This window comes from Pseudophryne corroboree, chromosome 7 (genome assembly GCF_028390025.1).
Source record: "Pseudophryne corroboree isolate aPseCor3 chromosome 7, aPseCor3.hap2, whole genome shotgun sequence".
Classification (NCBI taxonomy): domain Eukaryota; kingdom Metazoa; phylum Chordata; class Amphibia; order Anura; family Myobatrachidae; genus Pseudophryne; species Pseudophryne corroboree.
Window position 1 is genome coordinate 484,117,754 of NC_086450.1, and position 25,939 is coordinate 484,143,692.

Consider the following 25,939-nt stretch of genomic DNA (forward strand, 5'->3'; position numbering starts at 1 on the left):
TCCCTCTGTTCTAGGTATACCACATAAAATGTCCATGATCACATAAACAAAATTGTATAGATTGCAATACATCATCATAAAAAAAAACCAAGGAAAAGTCACAATATTTGGAGAAAAAAGTAGAATAACTGGCTATATTATGAAAGAAACAATGAAGATAGGGGTCATTTTAACCTCTTTGCACCATTCTAGTGATAAAGAATAAGTCCCAGTTTACCCTTGAGGATATTTATCAGCAAGCTAAAACGGAATGTTCCAAAAACAACACAAGGGTCTATTTTACCAGCATAGTGCCTGCTTCCGAGTCACACGCAATGCTGACAAAACTCCATACGTTGGCTAAGAGTGGAAGTCTGATCTCTGCCCGTATTCATAGGTCATAGGACTCTACAGTATGTGAATGCACTGTCCCCAGTCCGATATACACTAGAGCAGCCACCGTCACTATTATTGGCAATGCTAGGTGTGAGAGATACAACTGAAGTGCATACAACCGCTCTGTATACACATGGCTCAGTGTATGGTGTAACGCCGGCTACACGCCCACTGTACACCCAGGAGATGATTCTCTCATATACATTACATGCCACCCATTTGTCACTGAGTAACATACATCTGATGGAGAGAGAAACATATACTGTATACTCCCTAGCAGAGAGTATAAAGCACTTACCTTCCATACACTTACTGTATTATCGGTGGGCAGGGAAGGGGCATCACTTCGATTAAAAGAACCTTTGTGGCTAGCAGGGAGTGCAGAACAATCCACAGAAGAACTGAACCCTGTGTAGGGACTTACACTCTTAAATGGATTCCGTGTTGACTTTTCCACGGAGGTAGAAGATGATGTCTTGTCACCTTTAATGAAGACAGTCAGAGATGGTAATACTATACAGTAAGTATTATTTAATCACACTAACAACTACTGTAATTAGGCAATATAAACACAATGGGATCTGTACGGACTGTCCTGTAATCAGTAGAGAAGCGTACAGCACGCTCTCTGGTCATGCAGAAGATATCTGACCTCTGGTCTCATTGCAATGTGACATTATATGACTAATGTTCAATTATAACTAATTAGAGCCATTAAAGCCTAAAATACAATCACTAATAACATATCTACACATTGCCCACACTTGGTATATTACATATTGTATACTATGTCTCTGCAGCTGAATGCAATCTACCACCTTATTTATGGGTACACATATCACAACAACACAACTGATCGTAACAATTTCTTATATATTTCAAGGGTCCTAATGGTAGCTGCAAGTTTTCATTACTTTTTTCCTCTTTGAGTCTAATGCAATAGTGTAAAATGTAGAGATACAGTATATGCATATATATTTTATATTATTGTTAGTGCACTAAATCCCTTAAGACAAAAGGATAGATAGGAGCTTTAGTTGTCCTGGTGAAGAACTGGACCTCGTTACTGAAGCTCTGGTAGCCGCACAGAGGACAATGTGACTTATTTCAGCTGCAGGAAGAGGCTTTATAAGAAGTGGGCTGCGCTGTCCTGCTGAAAACTACCAAAGTTATTACGGAGAAGGCGGATGGGGAATGTTTCTACACTTTTCTGTATCCCTCTGGACAAGGTAACTGACTGATGGTATCCAGCCAGCAGTTGATTTCTATATACAAGGGCTCAAGCTGCCACTTGCACAATGTAAGTCAGTAGTGAAAGAGATTGACTTTTATCGGAATGGCTGATTACACACCTGTCTGTCACTGTCACTGTGGAGCAGTTGGGGAGAGACTCAGAGGTGAAGCTGCCTCCTTCCTGCAGCAGCCCTGTCACTGTATGTAACAACCACCACCTACCTGCCTCTTATTCTACCTCTCAACCAGTTCAGTCCGGGGAGAAGGATCTGCCCTCTTCCCTACAACACCAGCCTCCAGCTATGAGAACTGCAGCGCCAGATGACTCAACCATCCTGCTGCTCAGTTTACCAGGACTACCGGGGCCCAGCTACCTCTCCTGGCGCTCTGCTGCAGGTCCTACACCATGGCGTCTCCCCTCGCTCCTCACAACTGCCTCAGGGCTCCAGTACTCCCTGGTTCTGGGGTACCACACATCATCATAGGTGTGATGCGCAGTTGATAATAGGCATCATCTTTAGCTCTGTGTTCAGGGATCAATGACATATTGAAGTTTGCACCTGCAGATCCTCTCTTACCGCTCCTTCCATGCAGATTTTCTGTGTGTTATCTGTAAGTTATTTCCTACTTGAATTTTGAAATTGTAAACACATGTGTGTAACTTTGTAACCGTTTTTCTGTGTAACATTTGTCATGTAAGTATTGTACCTTTTTTGTAAATAAAGTACAGTATATACTCGAGTATAAGTCGAACCGAATATAAGCCGAGGCACCTAATTTTACCACAAAAACCTGGGAAAACTTATTGACTCGAGTATAAGCCTAGGGTGGGAAATGCAGCTCTAGCCGTACACAGCCCTCACACTGCCAGATATGCCCCCACAGTGCCAGATATGCCCTCATACTGCCAGATATGCCCTCACAGTGCCAGATATGCCCTCACAGTGCCAGATATGCCCCCACAGTGCCAGATATGCCCTCATACTGCCAGATATGCCCTCATACTGCCAGATATGCCCTCACAGTGCCAGATATGCCCTCATAGTGCCAGATATGCCCCCTCATAGTGCCAGATATGCCCTCATACTGCCAGATATGCCCTCACAGTGCCAGATATGCCCTCATACTGCCAGATATGCCCTCATAGTGCCAGATATGCCCCCTCATAGTGCCAGATATGCCCCCTCAGTGCCACATATGCCCCCCCAAGTGCCAAATATGCTCCCCCAGTGCCAGGTATAACTTACCCTCCCGCTGCTCCCGCACTGTCTTGTGAAGGAGGGACACAGAGGGCACAGCGCGCGCCTCTCCTGTGTCCCTCCTACGTCTCCGGCGGCCGCGGTGGGTCTGTTAAATGACGTGCCGGATCGTGAGCCAATCAGAGCTCACGAATGGGTACTTCATTTAATAGACCCGCCGCTGCCGCCGGAGACGCAGGAGGGACACAGGAGAGGCGCGCGCTGTGCCCTCTGTTTCCCTCCCTCCCACTGACTCGAGTATAAGCCGAGGGGGCTTTTTCAGCATAAAAAAAAGTGCTGAAAAAGTCGGCTTATACTCGAGTATATACGGTATTCATTTTTAGTCATTTCCATATATGTTCCAAAGCCCAGTCTTTAGAGGAGAAGATCAGACTGTTGAGGAAAGCTGTGACTGTATTAATTGCAAGTAGCAGGGAGTAGACCAGATGTGGTGGAGTTGTGTTGGTTATAGAGTTTCATGGGACCAGTGGCACATTCGGTGGTGGCAGTAAGGTATGGTGTTATGTCTAGGTATCCAATTTATAGTGCTCTGACCATAGATAGATTACAAACCCCTGTTCGTCAGTCAGGGACCCTCCGTTTGATCCTTTCACTTGGAAATTTTAAGCAGCAAAAATAATAAACACAAAACTTGACACAGTAGCCCTCATGTTACTGACCTTCATTGTACACTTATCTATGAGAGAACAGTGATAACTACTTCTTCAGTTTTCATCTCTGTATCATAAGCATTATGAGGAGAGGACCCTGTATGTCTGGACTGTAGACAGTATGTAGAATGTATAAACTCACCGCTCTTTCGTATAATTTCCTTTATTTTTCCCAGGTTCTCTCTAGTTTCATGTTTCTCATTAAACAGGAACAGATCTCTGGCCAGTTCACCGATGCTGGGCTGGTTACTGAGTATCCTGTCCTTCTCAGCTGGGCTGCTGTCCTGAAGGTCATCAACCACCACAATCACGTTCTCCTTTCCTGTAACAAAGAGATGAACATAACTCAGCCTCTCATATGGAATCTCTGTAAGCATATTGAGATACTGGTGTCTGGTTCTAGCACTATGACAAGCCCAGTATATAATCCACATTGTGTTACTTGGTAAAGCATTCAGAAGAAACTCACTAAGCCTCTGAGATAGCATCTTCAGCACCGTGTCGTACAAGGAATCAGTGACATCGGTGATGTTAACACGTCCTTGGTTCTTTGTGTGGTACAGAATAGCAAAGGTGCATTTAGGCAGCTGTGAATAAAACTCTCTGTGATTATTAGATATGTAGACGCTGTGAACGTCCTCCGGCCTCAGCAGGTCTGTGTTCCTCAGCTCGCTTATCAACCACTTGTAATTATCTTCTGCAGACCTCGAGAAGATGCCGACTGAGGTGCGACGTCTTAGCTTTGAGGTTAATCCAATATCCGATTTGTCAAATGTCAATGAAGGTATTGAGAACTGAAAGAAAAACAGAGTTGAGAAAATTATCCATCTGACAGCAAAAGTAAAACAAGAACGCCAACACATTCACAGGAGATAAATAATTATCATGACATCAGTCTTAGCCGCCATGTTTGTATTTGGGACTTCAGAAAGCAGGTGGCAGGGCATTTGCTGGGGCACAATGGGCAAGTGATGTCAGCAGTGACAGATTGCTAGATGCAGCTGCATTTGTACATGCATTCATCTGAGGCCCATATCCTTTATCATAGGTCTAATTGTTTATTATATACAGTTACACTCCCTAGCAGAGAGTATATAGCAATTATCTTCCATAGAGGTACTGTAATATCAGTGGACCAGGAAGGGGCATCACTATGATTAATAGAGCCTTGGTGGTTAGTAGAGCTGCCGATGGGTAGAGGGCATCTACCACCCGGAATGAGTGAAGTAATGACACTTACAGTATACCGTGTTTTATTGCTCATTGCCTGATCAGCCAATAGACTATTCAGGCTGAAGCCTAAGGTGTCAGTACTTCTTGGGCTGCGTCGCTGAAGCTGTTGGGGCAGTAGAATAAAGGATGTCTCTAAACAAAAACAAAGGTATCCTTAGGCTACTTCATGCTGGTGGCAGCCACTGAGCTTGTTATCAACCTGATCTGGCTGTTCTGTCACTGGTTCAGCAAGCCACCCCATTCCCTTCCCCACTACCAAGAGGAGCTCCAGAGAAGAGGACAAGCTGAAGATCAGTGGAAGTAGACTGGACAGATGGTGTCCACCAGGATTACTGCTACACAGCGTGCTGATTCACATACAGAAAGCTGCACTCACTGACTATTCTACTACTTGCTGTTGGTGTCATGATAAAGCAGCAGCTGCCATACATTGGCCCTCATTCCGAGTTGTTCGCTCGTTCTTTTTCTTCGCATCGGTGCGATAAGTCGCAAACTGCGCATGCGCAATGTTCGCTGTGCGTCTGCGCCAAGTAAATTAGCACAAAAGTTTGGTATTTTACTCATGGCTTAACAAAGATTTTTCATCGTTCTGGTGATCGGAGTGTGATTGACAGGAAGTGGGTGTTTCTGGGCGGAAACTGACCGTTTTATGGGTCTGTTTGAAAAAACGCAGGCGTTTCAGGGAAAAATGCGGGAGTGTCTGGAGAAACGGAGGAGTGGCTGGGCGTGTGTGTGACGTCAAACCAGGAACGAAACTGACTGAACTGATCGCAGTGGCAGAGTAAGTCTGGAGCTACTCAGAAACTGCAAAGAAATTTCTAAGCGCTATTCTATTCGCAATTCTGCAAACCTTTTGTTCGCAATTCTGCAAAGCTAAGATTCACTCCCAGTAGGCGGCGGCTTAGCGTGTGCAATGCTGCTAAAAGCAGCTAGCGAGCGAACAACTCGGAATGAGGGCCCTTGTCCCATAGGAACTCTTTTATACTGTGACTTTCTCCGAGAGGAGTTTCCATACTCTGTACATGACTAACAGTTTTCATAAGACCAACAGCAAAAACCCGGCGCCTTTATTGCCCAGAGAAAACCTAGCAGCCTTCCCAGGGGTAATTGGTTTAAACACCCCTTTTTAAACCAAGAAAAATAGAAAAAGACAATGGGAGGCGCAGATTTAATCTGTTTGCAGATTTTATTATTTGATTATTATATATTAAAAGACAAATTCATACCGGCCGGTATGCGTAAATTACATATATTTAAACATCTCAATAAAATTAATATCCTTAAAACCCCCACAAGATATATTCCTCTCAAACCTATATACAATTAGATGTGCTTCAGGTGATACTTTATATTGCCTCACTAGTAGCTCACTTGCTACCTAGTGGATAAATACCATGGTGACAATTAGAAGTGCACTTCAGCAACTCTTTCTTGTGTATTTAATATGAATCTGTGATTTAAATACTGCAGCTGAATATCTTGTTTGTCAGACAGTGCCAATGTTCCATGCAATAATAGTATGTATTCCTGTATGTCCATACAATGTATTTATGGAAAGTTCAGAGCTCTTGTGCACACATCCAAATCACAGCGTGATATTACTTATTTGGCAAACCTGTCACGACTCCCAGCAGGGTAAGCTATTCGTCCTCCCGGCTATTGGTCTCACATTCAGCCTTGTCTGGAGTTCATGGAACAAATCACTTCGGATGTTGTCCCTCCCGGCTGTTTGTGTAGCCTCAGCCTTATCCGGAGTATATGTACCCTTCTGCTCCTCTAATCACTGTTTAGCAATGGGTCACTCCTCAGCCGGCCGGCTAGTAGTTATGCAGCACTCGATCCCGTCAGTGAGAGAAAAACACAGACGCGTTTCCCTGCCTTCCAACCTCGGCAGCTTCCTCAGTGTCTTTTAATATATAATAATCATATAATAAAATCTGCAAACAGATTAAATCTGCGCCTCCCATTGTCTTTTTCTATTTTTCTTAGTTTTCATAAGAAGCAGGAGTATTGCATTGCACACAACATTCTGCCATCCTTGTCAGGCAATATACATTTGATTATATGCTCATTATTTATTTATATGTCTTAGTAAGGTAACAAAGAATATAAAGATAAAGTGTTCATTAGGCGTGAGGCTTAATAGCGTTTCTTTTCTCCTGTTTGCCTATGGTCCTTACACTTGGAAGTTGCAATACTCCTTTGAACTCACAGTATAGGAATTCTTCATGTCTTTCCCTAACACTAGCTACAATGCTAACCCCTAAACAGAGCCGGATTATCCTATGGGCGACAAGGGTGGCCGTCCTAGGGCCCCCACACATTAGGGGTCCCCACAGACTGCTTTGTAAATCGGAGCAGTCTCCTTCAGCAGCCTCCAAGCAGCTCTGTGTACAGAGTGTACACAGCGCTCCTCGGCGGCTGCTGACAGAGACTGCTCCAATTTAAAACGCAGTCTGTGGGGACCCCTAATGTGTGACTCAGTAATGCACTCCGGCAGCTCAGTCAGTGTCTTGCGGGATTTCACTTCACTACCCCGCGAGACATTGACTGGCCGCCGGCATGCGCTGCTGTAAAGCTGCTGCTCCGTATGTGGGTATGTGTGTGAGTGAGTGTGTATGTATGTGAGTGTGAGTGTGCAAGTGCCCACCGACCCACCCGCGCACGGGAGGAGGGGGTTCTTTGGCCGCAATTTTTAGTGGTGGGGGCCCCCCACACGTTCGTTGCCCGGGGCCCCCACCAGCCTTAATCCGGCCCTGCCCCTAAACCTAGGCCTAACCTTACCTTAAACCTAAGACTAACCCTAATGCTAATGTTGACAGTGTGGCTGCATACCATTCACAATACTGTACATAAAACATCCCTATAATAATACCATAGAGAATGTCCAGTGATGAAGACCAAACCAGAGTTTCCGCTACACAAGCTGACAATTACTATATACTAAAGAGAAGTGAATAGAATAAAACTGAATGCAGTTGGAATTATAGTGTGAGATTAATGGCTACAAGTTTAGTTTTAGCAGGATTATACCAAGTACCGGTCTCAAACGCGCATGTACTGTACACTATTTACTTGTTTTTAGATGTTGCTAATCTGTATGTATATGGACAGTATTATAGCATGATTTGCAAAAAATGTAATACAATTCTGTTTTAATAATATATATTTTTCCCTTGTGGCACAAGTACCTAATGTCCAGCACATGGCGCAGGTAATGCGGCGTGCTTACAGTGCATGCCATGTTCTCAGTATCACGCTTCTCCTAGCTGCAGGGAGAACAGAATATCCATATAAGAACTGAACACTGTGCAGGGACTTACATTCTTCAATGAATTCCATGTTGAGTTTTCCACAGTGGTAGAAGATGATGTCTTGTCACCTTTGATGAAGAAAGTCAGAGATTATAAATAATAATATACGGTAAATCCTATTTAATCACAATAACAAATAATTAGTCAGTGGGATCTGTACACACTGTCCTGTAATTAGTAGGTAAGCATATACCAATGTGTCATCAGGCATTCTCACAGATACAAAATGGCATCTTGTTCCTCTCCGGATAAGGATGCGCTGGTCATTGTGCCATTGTGCTATACCAACTACTTGCCAGTCCCATCATTCTTACTTGTGCACCAAAGTTTTCCATTACTGTGGGGTCTATTTATCAATTATAGCAAAATTACACTATTTATAATTTTGCTACAATAGGAAATGTGTTTTTGTACCTACTTATAATCCTGGGTGAGCCAGGACGGCTGACTGGAAAACCCGACAGACCTTTGAGGCTCCATTATGCTCCCAGCAGCCTTTGGCAAATGGTGAACCCAAGGTATGGCATGCGATTTAACCTTATCCTTATATTTGTTTGAACGTGGTACAACATCTGGTCCCAAATCCACGCAGGGTTGTAACGCAGAAAACAATGTCCCTAAAAACATAGCTATTGGCCACAGAAGATGTTTCTTAATATGTTACATATATAAAACATAAGTGTAAATTATACTGCCTTACATGGGATTTTAATGCTTACATCTGATTGCCTTTTGCTAGAGGAGCTCTCTACACTTCCTCTGTAGTACAGAGCTATTGGACACTAGGACCCAGAGACTTCCAGCTGTGCAACCTCTGACCTGTGTTACTGAACATGCACTAGTTAACACGTCTTGTGTCTTACAGCAACCAGTGAGACGGACAAGCTTCTGAGTGTCCCCAGTCATGAGTGCCCTCCAGAGACCCAACAGTTCCACTGTGCCACCGATGCTGAGTATTATACAGATCCCGCTGACACCACCAGTGAGTGTGTACTACCAGGGCACTATAATGACCAAAGCAACCCTTAAACGCTTCCTCCTGCAACTGGAATAACTCTGCTTTCTAAATCTGTGCATATTACTTTTAACCCTGTGTTATCCAGCTGATTATACAGGTTAATAAACCAAATCCTTGATTAAGTTTATCTTCTATGTGGACTGACCTCCATCACAAACCACTGTCACCTACTACCACTGTAGGATCTGCCAATGTTATTAGCAGGCACTAGGGAACCAGCATGAAAACTCAGGGTCTTGCCACTTTGGAGCACCAGGCTACAGTACAAGTTGGAGCAATGAGAGGAGAGGGGTCTCCGCAATAGTAGCATCTAACGCCAACTGAAGATTACGTTAAAGCAGCGCGCTCATTCACTTTTATGGGAACAGCGGTGTGGTACTCTGCCAATACTTCATTAATGCAGGAGATATGTGTGATAATCAGGCCCACAATGTTACCCTTTGCTGTCTTTGTATTTTCTACCTATGTTCTACTTTGGCCTCCACTAACCTTGGTATCTTCCCAATTCCTTTCCCATCTGCACCTGTTGATCGCGGTTCATTCCTGATCCCTTTCCCATCTGCACCGGTTGATCGTAGTTTGCTCCTGATCCCTTTCCCTTCTGCACCCATTGACTTTGGCTTGCTCTTGAGCCCCTTCCATTCTGCATGCATTGATCTTGGCTTTTTCGTGATTCCTTTCTCTCTGTTGGCTGGGCGGCTGTAAAAAGGAATGAAAGCAGGTTAAGCATACATTAGTAAATGGCCATATTGATCTGACAACCTATAGGAAGCCCCGGTCATCTCCCCAGGTGTTGGTTGTAGTTTGCCATGAGAAGTTACCATCCTCGTCTCATTTATAGTTCTACTCTGTGACTAGTCCTACAAAGTTAATAGAAAGTCTTTATTCGTGGAATATTTGTACAGCTACAATTGTCTCTTGCCAAAACAATGGACATCTATTATATAATCTGTCACTGTGTCTGTGTAACACAAGTGCAGTGAGAGCCACAGGAGGCTCCACCCCCTTCTCTCACAGCTCTCACTGGCTGCTGATGCCCAGACACTGCATCTCTTCTCACCCCAGTGTTGTATGGATGTACATGACTGTGGTCTCAGGGAGGGTGAACAGAGATGAGGAGTAAAATAGACAGGGGGGGACACAAGAGAGAGTGCGTGATATAAAAGAGGAAGAAACATGAGAGAAACAGAAGGGGGACACACAAGAGACAGAGAGAGACAAAAAGGGGACACATATTAGTAGTGGGAGAGAGATGAAAGGGGGAGGGGGGGCAGAGATTGGAATGTGGGTGAAGACAGGGATTTATATGCTGTACATAAACATATAGCTACTGTAGTGCAGGATTTGCGTGTGACATTAGTGTTGGAAGTAGCAGACATCCCTATTTCACACATCTTACGTAAAACTGACAACGTGACAACTTACACACGCTCTGTAAGAACATCTTCTCTTGGGCAGGATTCAGGGCAGATGCTAATGTAGGTGTCTATGTTTCTCCTATGTGTGAACGTAGTGAGCTATGAAATCATCCAAACTTTTTCATTTTTCATCCTATCCGCAATGTGTTTTGTTTTGGGTGTGGCATGCGTGACCAGCGGTCAGGAGATCACCAGTCAGCACAGCATACCGACGCCAGGATCCCGCAAGCGGAATCCCAGTGGGGGGTGGCGAGTGCAGCAAGCCACTCCTAGATGTGCCGGGTGTTTGTGCCGCACACTTGTGTCGCTTAGCGTAGTCATCCAGCGACCTCGGTGCAACCTTTTGGCCTAAAAACAATATTGTGAGGTGTGAGGTGTTCAGAATAGACTGGAAATGAGTGGAAATGAATGTTATTGAGGTTAATAATACCGTAGGAGCAAAATTACCCCAAATTCTGTTATTTTAGCTGTTTTTATGTTTTTTCAAAAATCATCCAGATCCAAAACCAAAACCCAAAAAGGGTGGTTTTGTCAAAACCAAGCCAAAACCAAAACACGAGCGGGGATCCAGATCCAGAACCAAAACACATTTCTAATATAAATATATGATATAGATATATAATATACATACATATGTCATTATCTCAGTAGGAGAACCAGAAATGTGTGATTATGAATTTTTGATAAGGGATACTCAACCTGTCTATCTATCTATCTATCTATCTATCTATCTATCTATCTATCTATCTATCTATCTATCTATCTATCTATCTATATATATATATATATATATATATATATATATCTATATATATATATATATATACATATATATTTAGGAGTAGTCAATTAAGGGAAAACATTTCTTTTATGATACTCCCACCTGGTTATGCCTTGCTATTTTCATTATTATTATTATTATTATTATTATTATTATTATTATTATGTCTGTATGTCTGGCTATCTGGACTCTTTGCTGCTCACTTACCGCTTTGCAGAAATTCTCTGAATTGCATTTTTTTTTTGAAAGCAGCCTCAGTTTTTTTGCTATGAGTAAAGATGAGGAAGTGCGCGGACAGACGCTGGATGCTGGACTGTGTCTTCTGTATTCTCTGCCTTTCATCCTCAGAATCATCCTCCAAATCATCCAGCACTACCATCACCTTATGTCTACCTGTAGAAACAAAACCGGTGCACGTGAGACTTCACGCCGGACACAAGGGGCAGATTCAGAAATACATGCTAAGGTTTTGGTTCTGAGCATGTGCAGATCTGTCCGTGTGATTGGACGCTGTGCATCTGCAGACATCGGCCATGTGGGGTTGGGGGAGCATTGCACAAAACAGGAACATGTGGGCCCCATTTGTGAGACATGACAAAGCCAGCGGACGCATCAACATTGGCCTCGGCAGAATACTTGGTAAGTCCGATGCTTGTGTCTATGTTGCCGGTGGTGATGCGATGCTGTTTTTTCAGACACATGCACCGGATCTGAAAAGCGCAGGGTGGCATCTACATTCAAAAGAGGACACCTGCATCATGTGTGTACATACCCGTTCCTCCTCATGTCTGCTGATACCGAAGACGCAGCACCTATCACTACTGCGTCCACTTCTCTATGAGGCCCGCAGATCAGGAAGAGAGTAATGCAGACCCGTTTACAAGTTCATCACTATGACATACACACCATGCTTAGTGTAATATGCTTGGCTATAACACACAATATCTTGTTGTTGGAGGGATCACATTCTGCCTCCTATGCATACCGCCAGTCATCGCAAGCATAACGCCATTTATTAACGCTGTATGCGTGAAGAGAATCACTAAGGACGGCTCTCCCGGTAAGAGTTCCGGTTTTAGGACCCAGGAGATCTTCTGCGCATGCGTCAAGTGACACACACGCTGTGGGGGTGCTGGGAGGGATCCATTTGCATCCCTTTCTGGGGGAAACGTGAATAGAAGCCCATAGGCTACTATAGGATAATGCTATCCAAGCTCCGCAATGTATCGCAGTAACACTACTAATTAGCGGTAATAATCAAAATTAATTAATATCAGAGTGCATCAACCAATGTGAGACTGCCAGGGTATACTGGAGTACAACAATAAAATAGCAGCTCTCACCCAGATCCACCCTGAGACATCGGTCAATAGGACCGTATCTAGTACTCTCCGGCCACGTGTAGACTTCATCAGAAACCGTCTATGCCTGGACTACTTTCTGTTATTGTCCCTCTGTAAATTTTGCTCAAAAGGGCAAATACTAATGTACTATATATTGTTGTGATTTGTGTGGGATGGGGTGGGGAATTTAGAATATGTATATCATATATATATATATATATATATATATATATATATATTATAACAAGCAATGAGGAGGAAAGATGAGAGATGGCACTTACCTAGAACATCAGACAAGTAAGTGAGTTCTCCGTTATATAACCCTCCATCAACATCAACCACATTGATCCTTCCCTGGTGTTTGGTGTGGTACAGAATCCCAACATGGCATCTCTTCATTTCCGCTTCCCACCAATTTCGGTTATCGTTGGTGATTGGAAGATACTTCACGTCTAAGTTGAGATCTTTAAATTCTGAGCTGAGAAATGTCATCAACCACTTGAGGTTGGTGTCTGCGGACCTGGAGGTGATGCCCACAACAACCTCATTCCTGCAAGACAAAAATAAACCGAAAGCGAGTCGGTTACTGCAACTCCAATCTTATATACAATCGTTACCTGGTCATAATTGGCCTGATTCCACGCCTCATGCCTTCCACAGCTGTTTGTCCGTGTGGCTGCGGCGGGCTACTTACTATGCTGCAGTTGTGTGAAATAATGAGGTGCAATGTCCACCCCTATTGCTACAGAGATGCGGGGGAACAAACATGAAGAAGAAGAAGAGCACTGTCTTTATGTGGCGCACAGTAACTTTAAAACATAACTTTTATTGTGCGCATAAAAAACATTAATATCTAAACAAAAGCAGGAAAATACTTTACAAACAAAACCGACACAACAAAATTGTGTAAGGAAATGTGGAATAAAGAAAGAAATGTGATTAAAATGTGATTAAAAAGGTGACCTTTCCTGAAGGGATGTCTGTAATGAATCTTATGTCAGCTCCACCTTCTTAGTCCTCACAGTGGGCACAATATACCAGACTTTGGAGGCAAATCAACTTTAATACAAAGATGTCACTGGATACACCTTCAAGGGAAACAGGAGACACTCAGCATTCCAGACCAGCTTCTCCAGTCTCCTACTTTCCGCAGGACCTTCTCCACCAACGTGTTTCAACTCTTAAAAGTCTTTCTCAAGGTCCTTGTAAGGAATTAGGAGACACTGATTCGGGAAGATTCATTACAAGTATCCATTCAAGAAAACGACTTTGTGAGTTGTCGGTGAAAAGACATACGCAACTCTTCATGGGAATGGGAGAAGACTGCACCAAGTCCCAATTGTGGAAGTGCTGTACTATGGCCCTCATTCCGAGTTGTTCGCTCGGTATTTTTCATCGCATCGCAGTGAAAATCCGCTTAGTACGCATGCGCAATGTTCGCACTGCGACTGCGCCAAGTAACTTTACTATGAAGAAAGTATTTTTACTCACGGCTTTTTCTTCGCTCCGGCGATCGTAATGTGATTGACAGGAAATGGGTGTTACTGGGCGGAAACACGGCGTTTCAGGGGCGTGTGGCTGAAAACGCTACCGTTTCCGGAAAAAACGCAGGAGTGGCCGGAGAAACGGTGGGAGTGCCTGGGCGAACGCTGGGTGTGTTTGTGACGTCAACCAGGAACGACAAGCACTGAACTGATCGCACAGGCAGAGTAAGTCTGGAGCTACTCTGAAACTGCTAAGTAGTTAGTAATCGCAATATTGCGAATACATCGGTCGCAATTTTAAGAAGCTAAGATTCACTCCCAGTAGGCGGCGGCTTAGCGTGTGTAACTCTGCTAAATTCGCCTTGCGACCGATCAACTCGGAATGAGGGCCTATGTCTGTTATTGCAGCTATGCTTAAAAGGAACTGTGACTACCTACGGTAATTGCTAATAAGCCCCCTCTTGGTTGCCCCGAATTTACAGACTGTGTTTTCCATCTTTATAACTTGTATAGATAATTCCAATCCACCAAGTAATAGTTACTAAAGTGTTCTAAACTGGTATGGACTCAAATCTTTGTTTTACTGGTAAATATGTTTAGCAGTTATTGAGTAAACGGGATGCGGTTAAGATGCCGACGCCGGAATCCTGACAGGTTCAGGAGACTGACACTGCAACCGTAAGTAAAGCGGGCGGGTTAGGATTAGTGCCAGGGGGAGAGGAGGTTAGTGTTAGGCTGTGGAGAGGGGTGTTAGGGTTAGGCACCACCGGGGGGAGAGTAAGTATAGGTATTAAGGGGGAGGTTAGGGTTAGGGTTCAGGGGTAGGGCAGAGGAGGGGGGGGACATACTTACCTCGCCACTGTTAGGATTTGAAACATCGGGATGTAGGTGCCAGTATATATTTGCGGGTGGTGGAGGGATGGTGTGGGGGTGCCACTGATGGGGCCCGAAGGTACTGTGAGTGGGGGAGGGGCGGGTAATGCTTCTCCTGCTTCTCCTGCTGGAAGCAGCTAAGCTGCTGTCCTCCCTTTGGCAGTGGCTCTCCCGACGACTCGCACAGCAGCCAGTCACTATTGTTAGCGCCGATGTCCCATCGTGCCGCATTACAGGGAAGAAGATGTACGCAATAAACTACAGCTCCCAGCAGCCCTAAGGGCCGGAATGCTTTGGTGCTAAGGGCTGCTGGGAGCTGTAGTTTATTTTAGTGATGTGCACCGGACATTTTTCGGGTTTTGTGTTTTGGTTTTGGATTCGGTTCCGCGGCCGTGTTTTGGATTCGGACGCGTTTTGGCAAAACTTCACCGAAAATTTTTTGTCGGATTCGGGTGTGTTTTGGATTCGGGTGTTTTTTTACAAAAACCCCTAAAAAACAGCTTAAATCATAGAATTCGGGGGTCATTTTGATCCCATAGTATTATTAACCTCAATTACCATAATTTCCACTCATTTCCAGTCTATTCTGAACACCTCACACCTCACAATATTATTTTTAGTCCTACAATTTGCACCAAGGTCGCTGGATGACTAAGCTAAGCAACCCAAGTGGCCGACACAAACACCTGGCCCATCTAGGAGTGGCACTGCAGTGTCAGACAGGATGGCCGATTTAAAAAATAGTCCCCAAACAGCACATGATGCAAAGAAAAAAAGAGGCGCACCAAGGTGGCTGTGTGACTAAGCTAAGCGACACAAGTGGCCGACACAAACACCTGGCCCATCTAGGAGTGGCACTGCAGTGTCAGGCAGGATGGCACTTCCAAAAAATTGTCCCCAAACAGCACATGATGCAAAGAAAAAAAGAGGCGCACCAAGGTGGCAGTGTGACTAAGCTAAGCGACACAAGTGGCTGACACAAACACCTGGCCCATCTAGGAGTGGCACTGCAGTGTCAGGCAGGATGGCACTTCCAAAAAATTGTCCCCAAACAGCACATGATGCAAAGAAAAAAAGAGGTGCACCAAGGTGGCTGTGTGACTAAGCTAAGCGACACAAGTGGCCGACACAAACACCTGGCCCATTTAGGAGTGGCACTGCAGTGTCAATCAAGACAGGATGGCACTTCCAAAAAATTGTCCCCAAACAGCACATGATGCAAAGAAAAATGAAAGAAAGAAGAGGTGCAAGATGGAATTGTCCTTGGGCCCTCCCACCCACCCTTATGTTGTATAAACAGGACATGCACACTTTAACGGACCCATCGTTTCAGCGACAGGGTCTACCACAAGACTGTGACTGAAATGACTGGTTGGTTTGTGCCCCCACCAAAAAAGAAGCAATCAATATCTCCTTGCACAAACTGGCTCTAAAGAGGCAAGATGTCCACCTCATCATCATCCTCCGATTCCTCACCCCTTTCACTGTGTACATCCCCCTCCTCACAGATTATTAATTCGTCCCCACTGGAATCCACCATCTCAGGTCCCCGTGTACTTTCTGGAGGCAATTGCTGCTGGTGAATGTCTCCACGGAGGAATTGATTATAATTCATTTTGATGAACATCATCTTCTCCACATTTTCTGGAAGTAACCTCGTACGCCGATTGCTGACAAGGTGAGCGGCTGCACTAAACACTGTTTCGGAGTACACACTGGAGGGAGGGCAACTTAGGTAGAATAAAGCCAGTTTGTGCAAGGGCCTCCAAATTGCCTCTTTTTCCTGCCAGTATACGTACGGACTGTCTGACGTGCCTACTTGGATGCGGTCACTCATATAATCCTCCACCATTCTTTCCATGGTGAGAGAATCATATGCAGTGACAGTAGACGACATGTCAGTAATCATTGGCAGGTCCTTCAGTCCGGACCAGATGTCAGCACTCGCTCCAGACTGCCCTGCATCACCGCCAGCAGGTGGGCTAGGAATTCTTAGCCTTTTTCTCGCACCCCCAGTTGCGGGAGAATGTGAAGGAGGAGATGTTGACGGGTCACATTCCGCTTGACTTGACAATTTTCTCACCAGCAGGTCTTTGAACCTCTGCAGACTTGTGTCTGCCGGAAAGAGAGATACAACGTAGGTTTTAAATCTAGGATCGAGCACGGTGGCCAAAATGTAGTGCTCTGATTTCAACAGATTGACCACCCATGAATCCTGGTTAAGCAAATTAAGGGCTCCATCCACAAGTCCCACATGCCTAGCGGAATCGCTCTGTTTAAGCTCCTCCTTCAATGTCTCCAGCTTCTTCTGCAAAAGCCTGATGAGGGGAATGACCTGACTCAGGCTGACAGTGTCTGAACTGACTTCACGTGTGGCAAGTTCAAAGTGTTGCAGAACCTTGCACAACGTTGAAATCATTCTCCACTGCGCTTGAGTCAGGTGCATTCCCCCTCCTTTGCCTATATCGTGGGCAGATGTATAGGCTTGAATGGCCTTTTGCTGCTCCTCCATCCTCTGAAGCATATAGAGGGTTGAATTCCACCTCGTTACCACCTCTTGCTTCAGATGATGGCAGGGCAGGGTCAGGAATGTTTGGTGGTGCTCCAGTCTTCTGTATGCGGTGTCTGAATGCCGAAAGTGGCCCGCAATTCTTCGGGCCACCGACAGCATCTCTTGCATGCCCCTGTCGTTTTTTAAATAATTCTGCACCACCAAATTCAATGTATGTGCAAAACATGGGACGTGCTGGAATTTGCCCAGATGTAATGCACGCACAATATTGCTGGCGTTGTCCGATATCACAAATCCCCAGGAGAGTCCAATTGGGGTAAGCCATTCTGCAATGATCTTCCTCAGTTGCCGTAAGAGGTTGTCAGCTGTGTGCCTATTCTGGAAAGCGGTGATACAAAGCGTAGCCTGCCTAGGAACGAGTTGGCGTTTGCGAGATGCTGCTACTGGTGCCGCCGCTGCTGTTCTTGCTGCGGGAGCCAATACATCTACCCAGTGGGCTGTCACAGTCATATAGTCCTGAGTCTGCCCTGCTCCACTTGTCCACATGTCCGTGGTTAAGTGGACATTGGGTACAACTGCATTTTTTAGGACACTGGTGAGTCTTTTTCTGAGGTCTGTGTACATTTTCGGTATCGCCTGCCTAGAGAAATGGAACCTAGATGGTATTTGGTACCGGGGACACAGTACCTCAATCAAGTCTATAGTTGCCTCTGAATTAATGATGGATACTGGAACCACGTTTCTCACCGCCCAGGCTGCCAAGGCCTGAGTTATCTGCTTTGCAGCAGGATGACTGCTGTGATATTTCATCTTCCTCGCAAAGGACTGTTGGACAGTCAATTGCTTACTGGAAGTAGTACAATTGGTCTTCCGACTTCCCCTCTTGGATGACGATCGACTCCCAGCAGCAACAACAGCAGCGCCAGCAGCAGTAGGCGTTACACTCAAGGATGCATCGGAGGAATCCCAGGCAGGAGAGGACTCGTCAGACTTGACAGTGACATGGCCTGCAGGACTAATGGCTTTCCTGGGTAAGGAGGAAATTGACACTGAGGGAGTTGGTGGTGTGGTTTGCAGGAGCTTGGTTACAAGAGGAAGGGATTTAGTGGTCAGTGGTCTGCTTCCGCTGTCACCCAAAGTTTTTGAACTTGTCACTGACTTATGATGAATGTGCTGCAGGTGACGTATAAGGGAGGATGTTCCGAGGTGGTTAACGTCCTTACCCCTACTTATTACAGCTTGACAAAGGCAACACACGGCTTGACACCTGTTGTCCGCATTTGTGTTGAAATAATTCCACACCGAAGAGCTGATTTTTTTTGTATTTTGACCATGCATGTCAATGGCCATATTCCTCCCACGGACAACAGGTGTCTCCCCGGGTGCCTGACTTAAACAAACCACCTCACCTTCAGAATCCTCCTTGTCAATTTCCTCCCCAGCGCCAGCAACACCCATATCCTCATCCTGGTGTACTTCAACAGTGACATCTTCAATTTGACTATCAGGAACTGGACTGCGGGTGCTCCTCCCAGCACTTGCAGTGGGCGTGCAAATGGTGGAAGGTGCAAGCTCTTCCCGTCCAGTGTTGGGAAGGTCAGGCATCGCAACCGACACAATTGGACTCTCCTTGGGGATTTGTGATTTAGAAGAACGCACAGTTCTTTGCTGTGCTTTTGCCAGCTTAAGTCTTTTTTTTTTCTAGCGAGAGGATGAGTGCTTCCATCCTCATGTGAAGCTGAACCACTAGCCATGAACATAGGCCAGGGCCTCAGCCGTTCCTTGCCACTCCGTGTCGTAAATGGCATATTGGCAGGTTTACGCTTCTCCTCAGACGCTTTTAATTTTGATTTTTGGGTAATTTTACTGAACTTTTGTGTTTTGGATTTTACATGCTCTCTACTATGACATTGGGCATCGGCCTTGGCAGACGACGTTGATGGCATTTCATCGTCTCGGCCATGACTAGTGGCAGCAGCTTCAGCACGAGGTGGAAGTGGATCTTGATCTTTCCCTTTAACCTCCACATTTTTGTTCTCCATTTTTTAATGTGTGGAATTATATGCCAGTATCAATAGCAATGGGCTACTACTATATTTACTGTGCAAAACGAAAATGCACCACAGGTATAGAATGTAGATGGATAGTATACTTAATGGATGACGAGTGACGACACAGAGGTAGGTACAGCAGTGGCCTACCGTACTGCTATATATAGTATTCTGGTGGACACTGTCAGCAAACTGCAAAACTAAAATGCACCACAGGTATAGAATGTAGATGGATAGTATACTTAATGGATGACAAGTGATGACACAGAGGTAGGTACAGCAGTGGCCTACCGTACTGCTATATATAGTATACTGGTGGTCACTGTGTCAGCAAACTGCAAAACTAAAATGCACCACAGGTATAGAATGTAGATGGATAGTATACTTAATGGATGACGACACAGAAGTAGGTACAGCAGTGGCCTACCGTACTGCTATATATAGTATACTGGTGGACACTGTGACAGCAAACTGCAAAACTAAAATGCACCACAGGTATAGAATGTAGATGGATAGTATACTTAATGGATGACGAGTGACGACACAGAGGTAGGTACAGCAGTGGCCTACCGTACTGCTATATATAGTATACTGGTGGACACTGTGTCAGCAAACTGCAAAACTAAAATGCACCACAGGTATATAATGTAGATGGATAGTATACTTAATGGATGACGAAACAGAGGTAGGTACAGCAGTGCACTCTGCACTGTACTCCTCCTATATAATATTCATTATACTGGTGGTCACCAGTCCCCACAATAAAGCAGCACACTGAGCACAGATATGGAGTGTTTTTCAGGCAGACAACGTATACTGGTGGTCACTTATCAGCAAAACTCTGCACTGTACTCCTCCTAACAGCTGCTCCCCAATCCTCCCCACAATTAAGCAATAAAGCAATCAACTTCTACAATAAACGGAGAGGACGCCAGCCACGTTCTCTCCCTATCATCTCCAATGCACGAGTGAAAATGGCGGCGACGCGCGGCTGCTTATATAGAATCCGAATCTCGCGAGAATCCGACAGCGGGATGATGACGTTCAGGCGCGCTCGGGTTAGCCGAGCAAGGCGTGAAGGTTCGAACCTGCCTCGGACCCGTGTAAAAAGGGTGCAGTTCGGGGGGGGTCGGTTTCCGAGAAACCGAACCCGCTCATCACTAGTTTATTTAGTGCGTGTACTTCCCTGTAATGTGGCGCGTTGGGACACTGGCGCTAACAATAGTGACTGGCTGGCAGAACTGACTGACTGGTTGAATCAATGTAAAAGGTGAGAGTGCTGTGCAGTGTCAGTGACACTGCACACCACCCACTGCACTGCACAGCACAGTCACCTTTTACATTGATTCAGCGTCCAGACATTATCCTCCGCGATATCACTCACTCTATCCGTTACATTAGCCATCTCAGGGCTTCCAGGCCGGCAGGCCAGGTGCTGTGTTGTGGAGTCAGGGCCTCTGGGGATCTGGGCGCGGCTGTGGCGGGGAGGCACTTCTGTGACATCACGCACAGAGGAGGCACCAGGGTTCAGAGAGTATGCGGCGCAGGGAGGGCTATGAAAGCCTTCCGCTGCGCCGCTTTCATACACATCTATGCCGGTGGCCGCAGCAGCTTTTGTTCCACCTGCGCCGCGGCTAGGGAGTGGGGATTGTTGATAGCGGAAGGGGCAGGCGGACTGGCAGCAGGACATAGGACGCTGCAGTAAAAGGATGTGTTACCCCTATGTACAGTGCAGATACTTGCTGCAGATGCAGTGACACACCCTCCAGCTGCACCTTTTTGGCAGGTACAGAACCTTTTTTTTATGGTCTGTACCGATTTTTGGCTCTCCAAAACTTCCATTGAAAGTATAGGGAAAGGGGCGTGGCCACGCCACTTTACCCATGGCCGCGGCCCCTTTTCGACTTTGTACCGATTTTTATGTGTAAAGTGTTGGAGGGTGTGATGCTGCAGATGCAGTGGGACTATTTTGGGGTGTGGACCTGGAGCTGCAGCTCCATCAGACCCATTGTTAATCCTGCTCTGTGAACACACAGCAGCCAAAGGGCAGAGCCTCCCATTGGATGTAACCTGTGTGGGAGGGCATTTCTCGGCCAATCAACTGTGGGCTGGGTGTGATAGACCTGCTGCTAACCCAATGAGAGCTCCTAGCCACGCCCAGCGTTATACACACAGGCACTCTGGGCTATTATATAGGAGATTATATTCTCCTATGCGTGTTAGTATATACTGTATTATATTATATTCTCCTATGCGTTAGTATATACTGTATTATATTATATTCTCCTATGCATGTTAGTATATACTGTATTACTGTATATTATATTCTCCTATGTGTGTTAGTGTATATTATATTATATTCTCCTTTGTGTGTTAATGTATATTATATTATATTTTCCTATGTGTTAGTGTATACTGAATTATATTATATTATATTCTCCTATGTGTGTTATTATATATTATATTCTCCTTTGTGTGTTAGTGTATATTATATTATATTCTCCTATATGTGTTACTGTTGATTATATTCTCCTATGCGTGTTAGTGTATATTATATTATATTCTCCTATGCGTGTTAGTGTAGATTATATTATATTCTCCTATGTGTGTTAGTGTAGATTATATTATATTCACCTATGCGTGTTAGTGTAGATTATATTATATTCTCCTATGCGTGTTAGTGTAGATTATATTATATTCTCCTATCCGTGTTAGTGTAGATTATATTATATTCTCCTATCCGTGTTAGTATATGTTATATTATATTCTCCTATCTGTGTTAGTATATGTTATATTATATTCTCCTATGTGTGTTATTATATATTATATTCTCCTTTGTGTGTTAGTGTATATTATATTATATTCTCCTATAGGTGTTACTGTTGATTATATTCTCCTATGCGTGTTAGTGTAGATTATATTATATTCTCCTATGCGTGTTAGTGTAGATTATATTATATTCTCCTATCCGTGTTAGTGTAGATTATATTATATTCTCCAATCCGTGTTAGTGTGGATTATATTATATTCTCCTATCCGTGTTAGTGTAGATTATATTATATTCTCCTATCCGTGTTAGTATATGTTTTATTATATTCTCCTATCCGTGTTAGTATATGTTATATTATATTCTCCTATGCGTGTTAGTAGTATATGTTATATTATATTCTCCTATGCGTGTTAGTATATGTATATTATATACTTAGCAGTTTAACTCTTTGCCCCAGAGTGATTTATATGTCAGCACAGATTGTGGCCTTATGACTGTATGTTACCAGCCCCTTCCCCATGTCACAGCCACATCTCCCCAGCCCAGTAATAGGGGAACGAGGGTCTCACCTGTCACTACTCAGACTCCTCAGCAGACTCATAGGATTCCAGCTCATGTTTCCTCCCAGGTTATTCCTGTGGTCTGTCTCTCTTGCTGTCTCTTCTCCCAAGTAGTCTGTCTAGTATGTCTCTGCCTGCGTCTCTTGTTCCTCTTGCCTCTTACTTTCACTTTTACTTCAGGCGTGATGTCAGTCCTCCCTCCCCACCCAGAGCAGCGTGGGATGACTCCTGCACTACTTCCAGTCAGTGCAGCACAGACACAGGGGCAGATTTATTAACCTCGGTGAAGTGATAAAGTGGAAGGTGATAAAGGTCCAGCCAATCAGATCCTTACTGCCATGTCACAGGCTGGGTTTGAAAAAGGACAGTTAGGAGCTGACTGGCTGGTCCTTTATTACCTTCCAATTTATCACTTCACCGAGCTTAATAAATCTGCCCCACCGTTACTGCAGGAGGCAGGGCCTGTATGTAATGCAATGCCCACAGTATGCTCCGTCACATGCAGAGCCGGCCATAGGCATAGGCAAACTAGGCAATTGCCTAGGGCATTTGATATGGGCGCTGCGGAACCCTTGTGGCGCCATATAAATAAAGGATAATAATAATATGCCTAGGGGCATCAGCAGCTTCTGCTGATTAAAATGATATGCGGCATGCCTATATTCTGTGTATAGCATTTCTTATGCAGATACAGCCACAGCCTCACACAGTATATAGACATGCTACATATCATTTTAATCAGCAGAATCTGCTTGTGCATCCTAGCCACATAGCAATGCAAATAAGACGCATTTTCATATAAAAAGGTGCCCGACGTTAGCATTGAGGCAAGATTTATGAGGACACATCTGTATCCAAGCAGAGACAGAGGTCACAGTGTTAGTGGCAGTGTGAGTGCTGTGTGCATGTGAGTGGGTTGGTTGTGCAGTAGTGTTCGGAATATGTGTAAGGAGCATTATGTGTGTCATGTAAAAATGCATTAATAATGTGCAACATATGTGTAACAGGGTACTACTGTATGTGTGTCATTATGTGTATAGGGGCACTAATAATGTGCAGCAAATGTGTAGGGGGCACTATGTGTGTCATTATGTGTATAAGTGCATTAATAATGTGCAGCATATGTGTAACAGGGTACTACTGTATGTGTGTCATTATGTGTATAAGGGCATTAATAATGTGCAGCATATGTGTAAGAGACATTACTGTGTGGAATTATGTGTATAAATGCATTACTAATGTGTGGCATTATGTGTATACGGTGCTCTACTATGTGGTATTGCATATAGAAAGGGCACTACTGTGTCGTCTAATGTGAATAAAGAGCAATAGGGTGTGGTGTAATGTGAATAAGGAGCAATTCAGTGTGATGTAATGTGAATAAGGGGCTCTACTGTGAGGAGTAATGTTTATAAGGTAAAGTGATACTACTGTGGGATGTAATGTGAATTATGGACAATATCGCATGATCAACTGTGAATAAAGTTGCAGTACTGTGTGGCGTAATTGGAATTGGGGTTACTATTGTGTGGCCATGCCCCTTCCCAGCAAAAACACCCCCCTTTTTGGGGTGTGCGCCAAATGTGCGAACTGTTCCTATTTAAAATATAGGGGATACAAACACCAAAATAAGGACTGCTATGGGTGAGAGGTGATGGTGCTGGGAAAGAGGTGCAAGGTCAGAGGTGGAACCAGCGGTGGTGCTAGGGGGCACCAGCCAAAATCTTGCCTAGGGCATCATATTGGTTAGGGCCGGCTCTGGTCACATGCAATGTGTCTCTGCATTGCCTGTATGACTGATATACAATAGTGTAATACATAAAGGCCTGATTCAGAGCAGCGTGGGATGACTCCTGCATTACTACCAGTCAGTGCAGCACAGACACAGTTACTGCAGGAGACAGGGCCTGTATGTAATGCAATGCCCACAGTATGCTCCGTCACATGCAATTTGTCTCTGCATTCTATTGTCTCTAAGACTGATACACAATAGTGTAATACATAAAGGCCTGATTCAGAGCAGCGTGGGATGGCTCCTGCATTACTACCAGTCAGTGCAGCACAGACACAGTTACTGCATGAGACGGGGCCTGTATGTAATGCAATGCCCACAGTATGCTCCGTCACATGCAATGTGTCTCTGCATTCTATTGTCTGTAAGACTGATACACAATAGTGTAATACATATGTGGCAAATGGGGCATTAATTTGTATCCAGCGATATAAGAATTGTATGTAATGTCTACATGTATATTGTAATGGAGTCTGTGACACAAAATGGTTTCCAACCTGTCCTTTAAATGAACCCATAGTCACATAGATATGGGAGTAGAGGACACTGATGTATAGTGGGAGAGTCAGAGGTTAGTTTATGGCTCTTACCTTATCTAAGAAGCTATAAACTACATTACCACAAGCCAGGCCAGGCCAAGAAACCTGACCTCTTGAAACTTAAAAGGAAGACAGTTGTTGAAAGTTAAACCAAATAAAGTCTGGTTGTTACTGCCCAGGTACCCAGCATTGAGAGAGTTAATGAAAGGGTGGGGGGCCTGCAGCTATGAGGGGGCTATATCTGTATCTTTACCTTGTGGTAATGTAGTTTATAGCTTCTTAGATAAGGTAAGAGCCATAAACTAACCTCTGACTCTCCCACTATACATCAGTGTCCTCTACTCCCATATCTATGTGACTATGGGTTAATTTAAAGGACAGGTTGGAAACCATTTTGTGTCACAGACTCCATTACAATATACATGTAGACATTACATACAATTCTTATATCGCTGGATACAAATTAATGCCCCATTTGCCACATTCCCGCCAGTGAATTGAAGCATAAGGGGACTAGTGAAACACGTCACAGTCTTACTTGTGCGCCACTGACCACCTGCTCATTTTGGCGTGAAAGCCCATCAGCATGACTGTGGCCCTCATTCCGAGTTGATCGGTCGCAAGGCGAATTTAGCAGAGTTACACACGCTAAGCCGCCGCCTACTGGGAGTGAATCTTAGCTTCTTAAAATTGCGAACGATGTATTCGCAATATTGCGATCACAAACTACTTAG

The 25,939-nt window shown here is 44.5% G+C and overlaps 1 protein-coding gene across 3 annotated transcripts in view; it reads right to left on the reverse strand.

The window, feature by feature from the left end:
* LOC134945651 (centromere-associated protein E-like) overlaps window positions 1–23,073 on the reverse strand; it is a 31,762-nt gene extending 8,689 nt beyond the window's left edge. Inside the window, exons 1-8 of one of the 3 annotated variants that reach the window (XM_063935088.1) lie at window positions 22,884–23,073; window positions 12,906–13,174; window positions 11,489–11,674; window positions 9,572–9,781; window positions 8,074–8,132; window positions 3,987–4,311; window positions 3,660–3,839; window positions 674–858 (exon numbers count right to left, since the gene is read on the reverse strand). In XM_063935088.1, coding sequence (XP_063791158.1) covers window positions 674–858; window positions 3,660–3,839; window positions 3,987–4,311; window positions 8,074–8,132; window positions 9,572–9,781; window positions 11,489–11,674; window positions 12,906–13,174; window positions 22,884–22,930 — 1,461 coding nt within the window. In that variant the 5' untranslated portion in view covers window positions 22,931–23,073. The remainder of the gene's footprint in view (window positions 1–673; window positions 859–3,659; window positions 3,840–3,986; window positions 4,312–8,073; window positions 8,133–9,571; window positions 9,782–11,488; window positions 11,675–12,905; window positions 13,175–22,883) is intronic. The other 2 variants (XM_063935089.1, XM_063935090.1) reach the window with 2 other exon arrangements.
* Between the last annotated feature and the right edge of the window lie 2,866 nt (window positions 23,074–25,939).